Source organism: Aphis gossypii, chromosome 1, assembly GCF_020184175.1.
Source record: "Aphis gossypii isolate Hap1 chromosome 1, ASM2018417v2, whole genome shotgun sequence".
NCBI lineage: Eukaryota > Metazoa > Arthropoda > Insecta > Hemiptera > Aphididae > Aphis > Aphis gossypii.
The window spans coordinates 87442598-87459106 of record NC_065530.1 but is presented as its reverse complement, the minus strand read 5'-3'; the positions used below and the strand labels follow the sequence as shown (position 1 = coordinate 87459106).

Sequence of the window (16509 nt, the reverse complement as noted above, 5' to 3'; positions counted from 1 at the left end):
AATTTATATTGATTATATTGTTTTGGACATAACATTTGTAAATTATCTATCAATAAACCAATATATTTTATAATAGACTATGATTGTATGATTGCAGGGTATAAAAAAATAACTAATTGAAAATTGAATAATAATTTTTATTCAATTATATACTAAAAATATTTTTAGAAATGTAATTATTACATTATTATAAAATATTTTATGTATGATAAATGTATGTCATTATTTCAGTAACTGTCATCATCGATAATAAAGTTGGTATAAAAGCCTAATAAATAAATGCTTTGCTTGCCACATATTATGAAATTGTTTGATAATTATTATTTTATAGGCGTTTTGGACACAACAATAGTATTTAGTTTATTTATTTATTTTTATTTATTTATTTTTGTTTATCATAACCATCATTATTGGTAATCGTATTATTATGCAGTATAAGCATTTCATTTTTTTTTTTTTAAATAATTTTATTTTTATATTATTATAGGTATATTTAAAAACAGTGAACGAATCAGTTGTCCAAATGGATGCGGTCGTACATATAAAAATAAGATATCTCTGCAATGTCATTTGAGAAATGAGTGTGGTACTCAACCAAAGTTTTTTTGTCCGTTTTGCGATAAAAAATGTTATCAAAAATCGAATATGAAATCGCACATTGTTCAAGTGCACAAGACCTTTTGCAATATAGAACCAATTGCGCCATTACCATCATTACGTGGTCGCAGAAAATTTAATAACTAAATTATCAAACGGTTAAAATCTCAAAAACACTATGTTTGAGGATATAAAAAAAGAATAATTTTTTGTAAGTAAAAATGAGTAAAAATGTTGCATTATATGTAAATAAAATTTTTTAATTACGTTTTTCCTAATATGTCTGTGTACCCATCAAGTCTTGAGAGGACAATGTAATAAAAAAAATAATTTCAGAAAAAACTCACAATCTACCGTAATATTAAGACTAAAATAAATTACTGATCGTTATAGTATTAAAAAGCGGGCAAGTGAGTATCGCTCTGCTGTACATTAGGTGCCGTATGGATCATTATTATATATTATAGGAGTGTTAAATTTGAATCCAATGATAGTTATCATTGTATACGAAAAACGATTCTGAACGAAGATGATTTGTCAGCCTAGGATATAATTTCCAGTGGTTGGTGAAAAAGGTGGTTTATGTTTATAGCCTGAATACACCAAAATCTAAGTTCTTTTATAATTATTGTAAGCTAAACTTATGAAAAATCTTGTATTAAATTTTCTACTCTTAGCTACCTATATAAACATTTTTATGAATTATACCTACAAAATAATTTGCAAATATTCATAATTTTGACGAATTTTCGTCAAAATTTGAACTTCAAATGCTAATAAAAAAAAATTGTGCCTATGTATTCTTATAATTTTTTAATCACTATAAGAATAACATATGAGGAACTTTGTATAAAATTTTCAAGTATTTTGATAGGGCCAAAAAAATTTTATCGACACTTCAAAAAAAAATTTTCAGAAAAATTGAAAATTTCAGTTGTCTATAAATAGCTCAAACAAACTCAAAATATTTTGAAAATTAAATCAAGTAAATAAAATGCCAATCTTAATAACTGGTAAAATTTTCAAGTATCTACGACTTATACTTTTTGAATTATAACAAATATCAAAAATCGTTTGAGGCTAAACCGTTATTTAACGCGGTTTTGTAAAAATTTAAATTTCAAACACTCATAAAAATGTTTTGTCTGAATCCGGTAGTTTTTTTTACAGATATTTGAAGAAAAATGTATGGAGAACTTTGTACCAAATTTTCAAAACTTAGTTATAAAAGAAAAAAATTTTATGATTTTTCAACTTCAAAATTACTTGCAAATTTTCGCGTTTTCGACAGATTTCGTAAAAATTTGAACTATAAACTCTTATAAAAAAAAATTGTGACTAACGATTTTTAATTTTTTTTAGCTACAATAAAAACAACTCATAAGGAACCTTGTATTAAATTTTCAAAACTTTTTGGTCATCCAAAAATTTTTTATCGACACTTTAAAAAAAATTTCTCAAAAAAATCGAAAATTTCAGTGGTCTATACCTAAATAACTCAAAAGAAAATGTTAACTTTTTACCTCTATAATGCACCAAGGATATTCACTTTTACATCGGAAACCACCCCCATAGTTTGAAATTGGAACATTATTTCGACTAGTTATGCTGTACACAGACACAAAAAAAAAAAAAAAAACACACACATCATTGTAAAATCAATACATTCATCACTTCGTTCAGAATCTAAAAAAACCACAAATAAATTATTATGTAACAAAAAAAAAAAAAATATATATATGTATATGTATAAATATATTTATCATTAAAAATATTTAAAATAAATTTGTTGTTGAAAATCTAATACTTTGAAATAAAGAAAAAGATGCATTTTTAAATTTTGATTTGGAATACTTTAAAGTCTTAAAGATAACTAAATGGGCACCCATAAATAGACTACATCTAGCTAAAGGTATAAATAACCATATTTTCTGATATTAGATACAAAATATTATTTTAAAATTAAATCAGTTAAAAAAGATAACTATTTTATAGCTTTTTGATATCTATACCAATTTCTCAATAATCAATAAAAACTCACAAAATAAAATATTATCATTGTAGTTTTTATATGTGCCTAACTTTTTAATTATTTGTTAAATCTATTTATTTCTTATTATATAAAATTATTTATTGAAATGTTATAATTACGTGTCTATTCAGAGAAATTAATATCAACTATTGTGAATTTCTTGAAAATAAAAATTATGATTAACAGAAATCAGTAATGATGAACTGCTATCGTAACACCTTTGTTTTTAATTGTTTTTCCTTAATTTTAAGAATTTTGTCATAACTATTCATATATGTTACTCTACTATACACACATGGTTTATTAAATTTTAGGTCAACAGAAGACGTATTCATTTTCTCCGTACAAAACTGTGTACAGTTGTCAAAATATTAGCTGTGGAAGAATCTATCAGAACCGTGGTTCTTTGACCAGACATTTGAAGTTTGAGTGTGGAAAGCAGCCAAAGTACTCATGTACAATATGTGAAAAACGGTGTGCCCTTAAGTCTAATTTAAAACAGCACATGATTGCTGTTCATAAAACTATGCCTAGCTCATGAGATTATTTTTTTGTACTGTACTAATAATATTTTCACACGTTCTCAACTATAACTAGCATAATACGCTAATGTCACTTTTTAAACATGTACAATTTTGAATCATACAATAATGTCTATTATATCTATTACCAAATAATAGTTTAATACAGATTTATAATTTATATGTTTGTGTTTTAATGTCAAAACCCAATGTGTAAATTTGTATGTTCATAATTACTAAATTTTTAATCGAAACATTAGATTTATGCTTGATAATTATATCTATAGAATTTAAGTGAGAATACAATTACTTTGTATTTTTTCACATCATTAATGGAAACCATTTATTATTATTTATTGCTATATTAAAGTTATTGTGAGAAATTAAATCCACAAATGTGATCAAAGATTTAATTCTTATTATAATATTATTACTTGTTATTTAAAAATAAATGTGTTACATGTTTTTTTACTTTGCTATTGATACTGCTATTTATTTATGATTTATTTATAAACATAAAAATATAAAGTAAATATTTTATTATATTATTCATTTACATTTGTTTATTTATTAAGAATAAAATATAAAGTAATTATCTTTACACTATGCATATTTTAATGTGTATAATAATATTATAATAGATATCTGGTGTATATAACTAGAAGTTTCTAAACCAATTGTATATACTTAATGTATACATTTATTTTATATGTATAGGTGTACTGTATATTATACAGTATACAGAGTATCCTAAATATATATATTGGATAAAATCCAAATTATACTACCGTTTAAAATTAGTTATCTACATATTTTAGAATATTCCTCAATAAATACCAATGCCATATTTTTTTAAATGTTTTATCTAAATATGATATACTTGTATCACTATAGTTATGACTGTTTTATTTCCTCAAAGTATATCAATATTGTTTTTAATTTTTCAAAAATAAACCAATATAAGTATTGTTTATTTTAACTTATAAGTTATAAATTATAACTGTAATTTAATACTATAAATACATCAAAAATTATTATTATTAATTTTATTATCAGTATTATTGTTGACAAATGGCTAATAAACGGTGCTATTTTTTCTTTATATTTTAATTGTTATTTATTGGTGTGATTATTATATGAATAAAATATGATTTTAAGTTTGGTTTAAATCAAAGTACTAAATTTAACACCTTCCCTGTGGGATGATTCCTTGAGGCAGAGGTTCTCAAACTTTTTCTGGCCAGGCCCCCCCTTTTAGTTAACCACAGACCTGATCCCCTCCTCATAAAAATAATTTTAATAGTCATGTTTAGAGTAAAAAAATGTTAAAAACAAACAACAAATATTGATATTAAAATTAATATTACAAATTTATTTTAAAATAAAATGTATTTTTTATAAAATATTTTAATTAATAGGCCAATTTTAATGTGATGGGTGGGCTTGTTTTTTTTCATCACAAAGTTTGGTGAAACGAGGATTTTTAAAATTGTCTTGCGCCCCCCCCCCCCCGGAGGGTCGCGCCCCACACTTTGAGAACCCCTGCCTTGAGGCATCATTTTGTTTATTCTTATGTTCATATATTGCCTTAAGTCGTCATTTTTACATTTGTTTTCAATTAGTTTTAATTTGAACAGCATTACATTTATTCTTTTTTATCGTCTGTGTTGTTCAGTGTAAATTACTGTTATGTGTAAATTTTTTCTCAAATTTTCTATCTTTTACAAAATTGTTTCATAGCGATGTATTAAAAGTTTGAACTAATAAAACATTTTTTAACAATAAATGATTTCTTTTAACCTATAAATAAAAAGTAATTATAAAATGTGAACTGGTTATATATTGTATATGTACTAGCTAGCAATAGCAAAGCATTGCCGGATCAGCTAATAAATATATATAACCTAATATTACTATTAAAACAGTATCTTAAAGTATCAATTTATATCAATATTATTTAATGTTATAGTAAATTGTAAAATAAGATGAACAATAAATTTATTAAATTTATATTTTTTCCTTTGATATTTTCTTGACAATAACAATTTATCTTTTCAAGATTTCTTTAGTTTGATTTTTTGCATTATTATAATAAATCTTATCTGATTTGCCAGTTTAATATGATGTTAAAATAAATAAATTATTATTATCCTAAATATATACTACACATAGTAATATAGCTTAATAATAGTTCATTAATATGATGCATAGTTGTATTGACATATTGTAGACCATAGACGTAAACTGAGGGGGAGGGAGAAACTGCCCCTATTGGTATTTTTTAAAATGTATTTATTAGGTACATTTAGTTTCTAAGTATCTTTAAGTATACAGTATATCGATATAATATAAAGTTTACCCCCCCCCCCCACATAAGAATTTCCCCAAGTTACGCCCATGTAATATAGACTTTTATTGATATTTAAATTTCTAAGAAAATTTTAATTAATTAATTTTTATAATAGTTTACACTTTACATTGTTAAAACTCACTTTAAAATTAAAATATCAATAAAATCATGCGTGACAAGAAGGAAATCTAGATAACATGTTTAAGTTTGATAATTGATCAATTTAACTCAAATACTAAAACTAAAAATACTATATGAGTTCTGCAAAACTCAAATTTGTAATATTGTATATTTCTGGCAAAGAAAACTAATGTGGGATTGATGTTTTAATAATATTTAAATTTAAAAATATTAAATAAAATTTTAAAACAGGTAATTTACTAGATCTACATTAAAGTTAAAAAAAAAAAATATATAGAAAAACATAAAAATGTAATATTTCTACTATATTATAGGTTTGGATTAAAACAACTAGATTTATTTTGAAAAAATGCTAATGTAAAAATAAATCAATAGCTCTGTATTTACTTGTCCTGACTTCTTAACTTAATTATTTTAAAGTGATAGTTCTTTTTTTTCTAAGTTTTTTTTAGCTTGTGAAAATCATCATGGAAATTAAAATTAAGTAATTGTACATTGTCTAGCTATATGACTTAATACTGCTTAATCTTGAATTCAAGATTTTTCACTAATTAATAGATATAACAATGATTGTATTGTGTTCTATGCCAAGCTTCCTTCGCTTTTATCAATATTTTAAAACTTAAGTTCTATGTACCTATATAATAAATGTATCTTAAGATTTTATCAATTATTTCAGGAATTGCACAATTTGAAACCAGATTTTATTGTCCTAACAAACATTGTGGTCGAAATTATAAAAACAAATGTAGTCTGACATATCATATGAATAACGAATGTGGGATAAACCCAAAATTCAAATGTCAATTTTGTCAGAAGACATCTAGCCGATATTCAAATTTAAAACGACATATGATATCTGTACATAAGTATATTGACAACCAGTCTAATATCATTGAAACTTTGATAACTGAACAAAATTAAAATTGTTATGCCTAATTATCATATCAATGTATCCTTATTGTTACCTTTATTTATTAAATTAATTGTATATTGAAAAATGAACATATACATAATTGTAATTAATTTATTCACTACTGTTAAAAGTGGTAAATTATGTGCGGAAAAGCATAATTAAATAGTCAAAGTTCACATTAATGACCTACTTTTAAAATTGTATTTAAGATTTTCATCAACTTGAGAAAATCATTGTAATATAATTTAAATAGTTATCATTTAGAGTTTAAAGTATTGTTAAATGACCAACACTAAATCAATTTGATGGACAATAAATTAATAAACAGTAAAACATTATGGAAATAATTTAATTTGTTTGTTTCTTCTATTAAAACAAAATGTATTAGAACAAAATTTCCAAAAATATATCAGCTATATTCCATTGACAAAACATTTGATATTTTTAAGTATTGCTGCTAAAGTGATCAAAAACAATGTGCTTAATAGATTTTAAGATGATTTTTTATTCTGTATGATTGTTCATTCAAAAATCATAGGCACTGTTTAAAAAATATTAGTATTGAATTATTCAAAATAAAAAAGTTCCTAAATAAATATATTTATGTATGTTTGATTTTAGTTTGAAAATATTTAATTACACATTTTTTCATTTATAAAAATTTATGAATATATTTATGAATTGAAAATATTAAATTGTGAAATATACATTTATAATTAAAGTATTGTTAACTCAATAAAACTGTAATTTTTTCTTCTTGTATAAATTACTAATACTTTTTTATTGATTTGTTAGTCGTTTTTTTAACATAATTTTTTCATCACTTGGATTTTTCAAACAGTCTTTTTTAGATACCTTTATATTAGTATTTATTATATATCTATTACAATACTTATAGTTTGAGGTTCATACACATATTTTCTCATTGTTGTTTGGAAAGATGACGTATATCATATTATTTTTTTAGTATATTACATATTATACTTGGTGTATTATTTTATTAATATTTTATAATGTTAAATTTTAATACTAGAGTTGAAGTGTAATGCATGCAACTATATAATACCTCACATTTTGATATTACAATAATATATTCATTATGTGAATTTAAAATATGTTTTACAATTTAAGCATGTTTGACTTATTTTAAATTGATAATAAAATATTTGAAATGGCACAAAACTAATTATGTAGATACATACTTTATAATCTTTGAATTCTGAGCGGAAAGTGATCAATAGCTATTTTTATTATTTTTATTTTACAATTTTTTTTTATATATGTATATATATGTCATATATTATATACAGAAAAATCTTATTTGAACATTAAAAAGCAGTTACTTTTTTATAAAAATGTTGAATATTTTTGATTATAATGAAATAACGCTCAGAATTTTTTTTTAAATATAGTGATATATATTGTTTTTTTTTTGCTTTTTGTTTGTGCACTTGAATGCAATTTTTATTTTTGTTGTACTTAAATTCGGTCCTTGTTTTTTTTTTGTTTGTTTTTTGTTTTCTAGGTTTTTATTATTGTGATGGGTGTCGGCGTAAATATCGTAATATGGGAAGCTTAATTAGACACAAACGATACGAATGCGGTCTTGAACCTCAATTTCGTTGTGATATATGTATGAAATCATTTACTCGCAATACAACACTTAGAGATCATCGGTTTAATATGCATAACAATTTACCTAGTCATTAATAAAAAGTATCTATCAATTGTTTTTTTTCAATATTGATTATTGTTAAAACATTTTATGAATAACTGTTGGTTTCTTATAAACACCAATTGGAACATGAATAAAATTGGTTTACCTTATTGATTAATATATGTAATGTGATGTTGTTATTTAATACTGTTAATTGAAATTAAAATTTATTTTACATTTTGGTGTAGGTAAAAGTAAATTTTTAATGATATAAATATATTTTATAACATTACTAATGATTACTTGTATGGTATTTTATTATAAAGATTGTATTATTTATTCATTGTTATATTATATAATATGTTTATCATAAGTTAAATAATATTGAAATACATGTACTCGTATATATGTATTAACATAGAAACCATTATTACAATTTATTATTCATGGCACAACTTGCATGTTATAAAAAACCAAGAAAACAAATCATTTAACTACTAAGCCTGTCAAAAATATTTTTTACCAATAATCTAAAAAAAAAAATTAGCGAGTTGTTTGCAGTTAATATGTATATTTTACATTTTGATTAATCATTGAATACTTTATTTAAAGCAACTGTCATTTTTAAAATATCTTAACATGTATAATTTGTTTAATAGACTGTTGCTTATTACATATTTATATAAAAAATTTTTTATTATTTTCATAAGGAATCTGTTTATTTTTGTCAAGCTAATCAAAATATCAATATTTGTTATTAATTATATTATTTTACCAGTTTCATCAAGGCTTTATTTTATGTATAAATATCATTTTTAACTTCTTTAAATATATATATTTACTAATATATACATTTTATCAAAGGTATTCAAGCTATGTATTGTGACTTTGTAAGGGGATAATGTTGATCAGTGATACGAAAGAAGATAAAATAATAAATGGTGATGGTGATGACTGATGAGTAATATTAATAATGATATGAATATTTTATTTTAGTTTTCTAAGTAAAATATAATATTATGTACTGCTTATGTGTCTATCTTTTTATAAAAATTTTGGAAAGAGGTAACACACATAATCTAGGTTCTACTGTATTCATTATAGCTAATAACATTTTATATTTAAGTAAGTTATTATAACTAATTATACATTTATAATTTCTAGGTTGACATTTTCATTAGAAGACCCAAGTTTCAAAGTTATTTATATTTAATAAGCTACAATTAATGCTAATTTGCTTATACTATGTATGATGACAACAGTCGACAAGCGATAAATGATTATATTGTCATTATAGTGATATTGTAATATACCAGGTATCTGAGGTATACCATATATTTTCTAAACCTGATACTCATTCATTACAGTTAAGACTAGAGACCTATATATTCATTTTAAAAGCTTAAAACTATTTTCAGAATGGTAACTATAAGAAGTACTACATTTTTGTAAAACTTGAAAATAAGTATTATAAAATTAGAAATTATTTTTAGAGATTAATCTAATGATAATTGAATTGCCTAAATTTAAAAACCCTGCATCACATAATAATTGCCTCCTTTATTCCATATATGTATAATAATTATGTGTATACATATATTTTTTTAGTTATGATTATAGTATGGATTTAATAATAATAAACAGATAAAAAAATTAATTAATTTATAAAAAATTACTAGTTGTAGTTCAAGGAATTTTAGGTATATAATATAATATTATATATTATTATGTTTTAGTTTTAAAGTGTTGATTAAAATGTAATTTATGTATATTGTATATATATATATATAACATCAAAATCAACTTTTTTTTTCAAATGATAACAACTATTTTTTAATGGATTCTTATAGAGCTTTTTTTTAAAAAAATGTTTATGTTAAAATCATACATTTTGGTTCACTGGATTATTTACTATGGGTACCTTAAACTTTAATAAATTTATTTAAATGAAATGTATTTCTAGAGCTAAATAATTTTTTTTATGTAATTCTACACCTTTTTATAAACGTAAATTTAACATCTAATCGTATATTAATTTTAGTGTATAAATATACACATATAATAAATATTTTTCATACAACAGTTTTAATCTAAACTTAACTTTTTTTTTTTTAACTTTTCATTTACTATCTCCTCCACTTGTGTTTGTTTTGATCTCAATTAACTACTTATTTAGTTGTTCAATATTCTACCATCAACATTCATCTCCCTCTATGTATTATATTTCAGTGGAGATGACTGTGACATATGTTAAATTATTTTTAATTGTTCTTTATACTTTTAGATTTATTTTTTTTATCTATCTCGTTTTGGCTATTCTTCGAACAGTTTAAAACTTCTTATTAATTAGTATCTGCTTCTTACAGTAATTTCTCTTCTTCTATAATTTATTTTATTAATATTGTTTTTATAAGCATTAATTGGTTTGTAATCTTTCATTTTCTTGCGGTCTTAAATTTATTCTCTAAATTATTATATTTTATATTATGTAATTGTTGGTTTCATATTTTAAAAGGACTGAAAAAAAAAATACAATATAATTGATAATTATTATAATATTATATTTGTATTATATTATATCAATCATGGAGTAACTGTTCTTTTCTCTTAAATATATAATTGAAATGTTTGAATAATGCTTGCATAATAAAGACCATATAGCTTTGATTTCCAATAGCATGCACTTAGATATTTAATATTAACAAGAAAATTTACTTCACAAGTCTTATTAAGTAATTTTTATTTATTTATATCAGATTACCACTTATTGTATTAGTCAGGGTGGTTCAATGATTCATTGAATGTGATCTAAGTTCTTATTATTTTTGAACATGAATGTTTTTAGTTTGTCATTGACAAGTTAATTTCCTTAATAAATTTATAATTTATAACTTATAATAATATTTTATACTACTTATTGGATTGAAAAAATAAATCGCAACTGTGTATCAATAAGATAAACACAATGTTTCCTGAGTATTTCTTTGAATAGTTTTTTTTTTTTTTTAACTATCTTATTGAAAAATTCAGTATTTTAGAATTTAATTTTTATGAATCTGAACAAACCCTATCTGTGAAAGTACTTACTGTGACACTATGTTATTTATCGTATTATGATAAATACTTAATTAACACAAATTCATAAGCTATATATAACAAAAAAAAATACAAAAAATAAAAAAAAACAATTTATTTAAAAATGTTGCAGATGTTATTATGTAATGTGTATTATTTATCATTATCTGGTGTCTTACTATTAGTTAAATTTAATAAACTTGAACTAATTAATTTTTAAAAATAACTTATACCATCGGGAGTTTACATAAATTAACTTTCAGTCCCAAGTACTAGTTCCTATGGTATAAATTAATAATTATTTATAAGAAATTTGAATGAATTTAAAACATACTTTTTTCATTTCTAGCACAAATTATTAAACTACACTTTTATCTAAACTGCAATCAGTCATATCAATGAAAAGACAGTGTATCATGATTCATGACATTTAAAGTATGAATGTGGCATACCATATGTTTGTCATTTATTAATTTAAGTTTTATTTTAGTTAACAATATTAATTTCTGATTTGTATTTCTATATTTTAAGATATACATTTTTTAAATTTGTAGAAACTCAACATGAAATAATATTACCTTTGTCCTAAAATCAAATTTAAATTCAAGATATATAAAATTAAAATTTATTTACATGTTTTTATTCATTCATAACAAGCAAATAAAAAATGAATTAAGGAATGTATGAATATATGAATAAGTCATTAAATTATACATTTGTTTATTTTGATATTTAAATATTTGTTAAATAATGATTATAATAAATAATATATTATATAATATATATGTATATATATTATTCTGCTTACAGTCTCAGATTTTATTAAAAATGAACAATATTGGTGTCTAAACTAATGTGAAAGAAGTTACAAACATAAGGAGTAGGTATATGAGAAATCATTTTTTGCAGAAATGTGGAAATCCGGCTCAATTTGATTGTATCTTTTGCACTAAAACTTCAAAAGAAATGAAAATTTCAACAGACATTTAGAGCTTATTCATAAATTCATTACATAAAATAAATATTATAAATTTAATCATTTGTGTTTTAGATTTTGAAGAGTGTGAAGAAAACTGTAGTTTTCTGTTTATCTACATTTATAAGTATTAAAGTTTTCCTTATACTTTATTAAAATATTGAATGATCATCACAAGAATTAATTAGTCTCTAATATTACTAAATAATCAATAATCAATGTATGTTTCTTTTATTGCAGTTGTCGTTTTTTTATTATTAAAAATTAAAATATTAAGTTGATTAATTTAAAATATTCACATACATGCTATTGTTTGTTTATTTCTACATTTTATTTTATTTTTTATTTAATTTATATATTATGCATGAAAACTTTATTTTAATTATAATACTATTTTTTTTACCAGAGTATAAAGTTAATAATATTTTTTTAGAATTTTTCTAATAAATTGTTATCATTTTATCAACATACAATAACAATACCTACTAAACTTTGAAATTTATATAAATTATTATTATTAATTTTCCAATAAAATTATTCATAAATATCATTTCATATTAAAAATTTAGTTAAATATGTGTTAACCTAGTTAGGTTAGGTACATTATATAGATGGATTACCTATAATATCCTAATATAAAAAAAGAAACACAAATTAAAATCATTTGGTAAATCATTTTTGATCATAAAATGACTACTCCAGTAGTATTCTGGTATATCAAAGTTGTAAAATTAATAATGACAGAATTAAAATACATTTTATCATAATATTTATGTATAATATGTGTGGCATGCATATAATTATAGACTAAAAGGTTGGCAACATTATATTTTGAAGACAAGAACTTGAATGTCATTTTTATTCTGTTTTTAAAATTGAAATTTTTCTAATTTATAATCGATGATTTTGTGTGTGTATGTATAAACACTTTCCAGCCACTTTTAGACTTCGATTACTATTAATGAGTTCTAATATAGGGCCTATATCCTTATTTCCTCTTAGGAAGATAATAAATCTATGAAGAAAAGTGATCTAAGGTGACTTTTTGTAGTGTATAATATGTGAGAAAAAGCTTCTGTTGTAAAAACAAATACTATAGCTATGCACTCTATAAAAAAAATAAGGGATCTATCAATAAACTATGATATGCTGTAATAATAATAAAAATATAGTATGCAGTTTATGATACATTAAATGATTTTACACAAAATAAATAGGAATGAAAAAATTTAATTAAAATAACATATTTTAATTTGATAAACTTAAAATTTAAAAGCATTTATGTAATTATTATTTACTATGGTATAATTTAACTGGATTCTTCAATTGAAAATAAACTATTCATTCTTTTACAAGTATTTTAAATAGTTAATTATAATTTATAAATATAATATTATTATTATCATTATTACTATATTGTGATTTGTGAATTGGACATTGTTCACATATATATTAATAAATAAATATTTAGTATACTATTCTGAGTAACTCACTATAATATATCACATGTAACATCTAAACCAACTAAACTGTTATTTAAATTATTAACATGTTGACTGCCACATGGCCGCTGGCGGTCATCTGTATTCTCAAATTTTATGCATTTGTGACCGCTAGCGCAGCGCCCATAGTTCATCATTACTACCATGCCATATGATCACCGGCGATCATTAATGAATTTGGTTTTATATTATTAACTTTTCTATGGTGCTACAATAATGCACTAAAATAGGTTCTGTGGGGTAGCGGGAATCATTACAATTTTTTAGGTATAATACATTTTTTTTTATTTTTCTATTTTTTCAAATATTTCATATTTGGGATATATAAATTAGAGTACATTGAAAAATATGCTTGGCGTGTAACAAATACCAATTGTATGACCGTCGGCGGCCATGTGGCAGTGAACATGTTAATATTAGTTTTATAATAGTAATACTGAGAGAAATATAGATACATTTTATAAAATTTATGTTTGCTATAATAAATAATACCATAACCACAATGCTGCAAATATCCTAGTTACCATATATAATACAAAGTATTGGTAAATAATGTACTACACTCATAATTATAGATAGATAGTATAAGAAATATCAGTGAACAGCATATCGTTAGATAGTCAACTATATTTTATACATATTAAAAACATTTTGATAAAGAAAACAAATGTTAGAGGGTTATATTAATAAAAATATTTAAAAAATACTTATCTATGACAACTTCTCTACACTTTAATTAAAATATATTTTTAGAAATTTAATTTATATATAGGCTATAATATATTACTATTATATTACACTTTCATATTTTTTTTTTTTTTTTTTGAAACTTAATTATACCTTATTACTACATCCAAACTCCATTATATGCTTATTGTTGTTGTTGTTGTTATTGTTTGTTTTTTTTTTTTTTTAATTGGTTTATTTATTTATTACTATACAATATTTGTTTTTATTGATCAAAGATGTGCTTATACCCTATGCTTTTATTTTATTCTTTAGTTATAGTCAATATATGAAAAATACTTTGACATTAGTTGTGACGTACCTATATATTTTTTGTTAATAGATGAAAGATGGTTGTGCCCGAAATGTGGCCGAAATTACAAACGAAAAGCCCATTTAAGTTTCCATTTAGCCAAAGAGTGCGGTGTTGGCCCTCAATATAATTGTTCAAAATGTTTCAAATTTTTCAAGCGTAGTAGTCATTTGAAGAGTCACCAGCTGTCATGTGGTGATGTCTCACCAAAATTTCAATGTGATATTTGTAAAAAGAAATTCACACGAAAAGACAACATGAAAACACACAAAAATACTATTCATAGACTTTCTGATCCTAATATACCAAATGAAGTTTATGCATTTTATAGTGAATGGCAAATTGGCGATTCTGATTAACATTTAATTAATATGTTAACTTAAAGATAAATAGTTTGTTTATATACCTACTATTTATGTTTTGATACATATAATAGTTATCTTTTTATTAATATTAATATAATATTCAGTACATAAAGTATACAATTTCAAATTGTAGATTATATTATCAATTAAAATGTGATAACCTGAAAATTTAAGTATTTAAAATTTCTTCTTTATTTGAATGTATTTATAAATTATTATAAATGTATGCATCAATTCTGAATTCGTGTATACAAAAAATTGCAAGGTCTACAAATCTGCTAATAATACAATGGTTCCATAATTATCAATAATGTTTTATAAAGAAATAGAATTAAATTATGTTTTTAATATTGATATTTTTATTAACAAAATGTATTGAGTGTCTTAACTCTATACATTCTTTACCAAATCATGTAATTTTATTTTATTCTGATTTAGATGTATCATTTATTTGTTGATAAACTCAAAAAATATATGTTTGGCTTCCAAATTACAAATACATTTCAATTTTAAATAGGTATATACTTGTGATAAATTTATAAAGTGATAAACTAGGTTATGAAATATCATACTTTTAAAACTTGAGTTGATAAAAATTAATAACATTTTAATATTTTATATGTACTTAACTTAATATCTATAATAGTTTATTTATATTTATGTATGTAATTTATTTACATATTTAAAAAAACTGAATGTTTAAATTATAAATATGCATTTTAAAATATATAAATTATATAAATATAAATATGTTATGTGTAATCGTTATTAATTTATTGTTATTGATTTTCATAAACTAAATTTGTATTTGTAGTTTATTTAATTTTGTTATATTTGTTCACTTAGAAAAAAATACGCTGTGGTGCTTGGTTGTATAATGGGTCTCAAATTGAATGAGAAACATTTGTTCGAGACATTGACTAATGTTCTATATAACAATATTAAATTTAAAAACTATAACAAAATGCTTATTTATGCTTATTATTTTATTAATATCAAGTAAAATTACTGTGTAATTTTTATTAGATGAAATATTATCATTTATATACATTGCTAAAATATTAATATTTACAATAGTTTTCATCAGTAATTTTTTATATGTATATAATCATTATGGTATTTATTATTTTTTAGAAAAAATGACAAGAAAAAAAGCAGTAAACAATACTGAACAGTATGCAAATATCAATAAGAACAAAAAAAAAAGAGATTTTACTAAAAATATTTGTGCTGTGTGTTCAAAATCTTTTAAGCACTTCAATACGTTGAACAAACATTTGCGCAGTCATTTATTACCTGAAAATGTAGTTATTCATCCATTTCAATGTGATAAATGCA

At 22.2% G+C, this 16509-nt stretch overlaps 1 protein-coding gene and 1 long non-coding RNA gene across 2 annotated transcripts; both read left to right on the top strand.

Annotated features, from left to right (window-relative positions):
* Window positions 1-43: 43 nt before the first annotated feature.
* Window positions 44-3404, top strand: LOC126551637 (uncharacterized). Its single transcript, XR_007605542.1, has 2 exons — window positions 44-808; window positions 2944-3404. It is a non-coding gene; the product is annotated as an uncharacterized LOC126551637 (long non-coding RNA).
* A 4719-nt stretch (window positions 3405-8123) lies between these two features.
* LOC126555869 (zinc finger protein 90-like) lies at window positions 8124-15165 on the top strand. The gene is made up of 2 exons (XM_050210798.1): window positions 8124-8190; window positions 14837-15165. Exons 1-2 carry the CDS (start codon window positions 8124-8126, stop codon window positions 15163-15165), a joined length of 396 nt encoding a protein of 131 aa, XP_050066755.1.
* The last annotated feature ends 1344 nt before the right edge of the window (window positions 15166-16509 follow it).

Coding starts and splice junctions, on each gene's coding strand:
- LOC126555869 (XM_050210798.1), top strand. CDS start 8,124: ATGGGAAGCTTAATTAGACACAAACGATACGAATGCGGTCTTGAACCT. Junction 8,191..14,836: donor TCAATTTCGTTGTGATATAT/GTATGAAATCAT, acceptor TTTTGTTAATAG/ATGAAAGATGGTTGTGCCCG.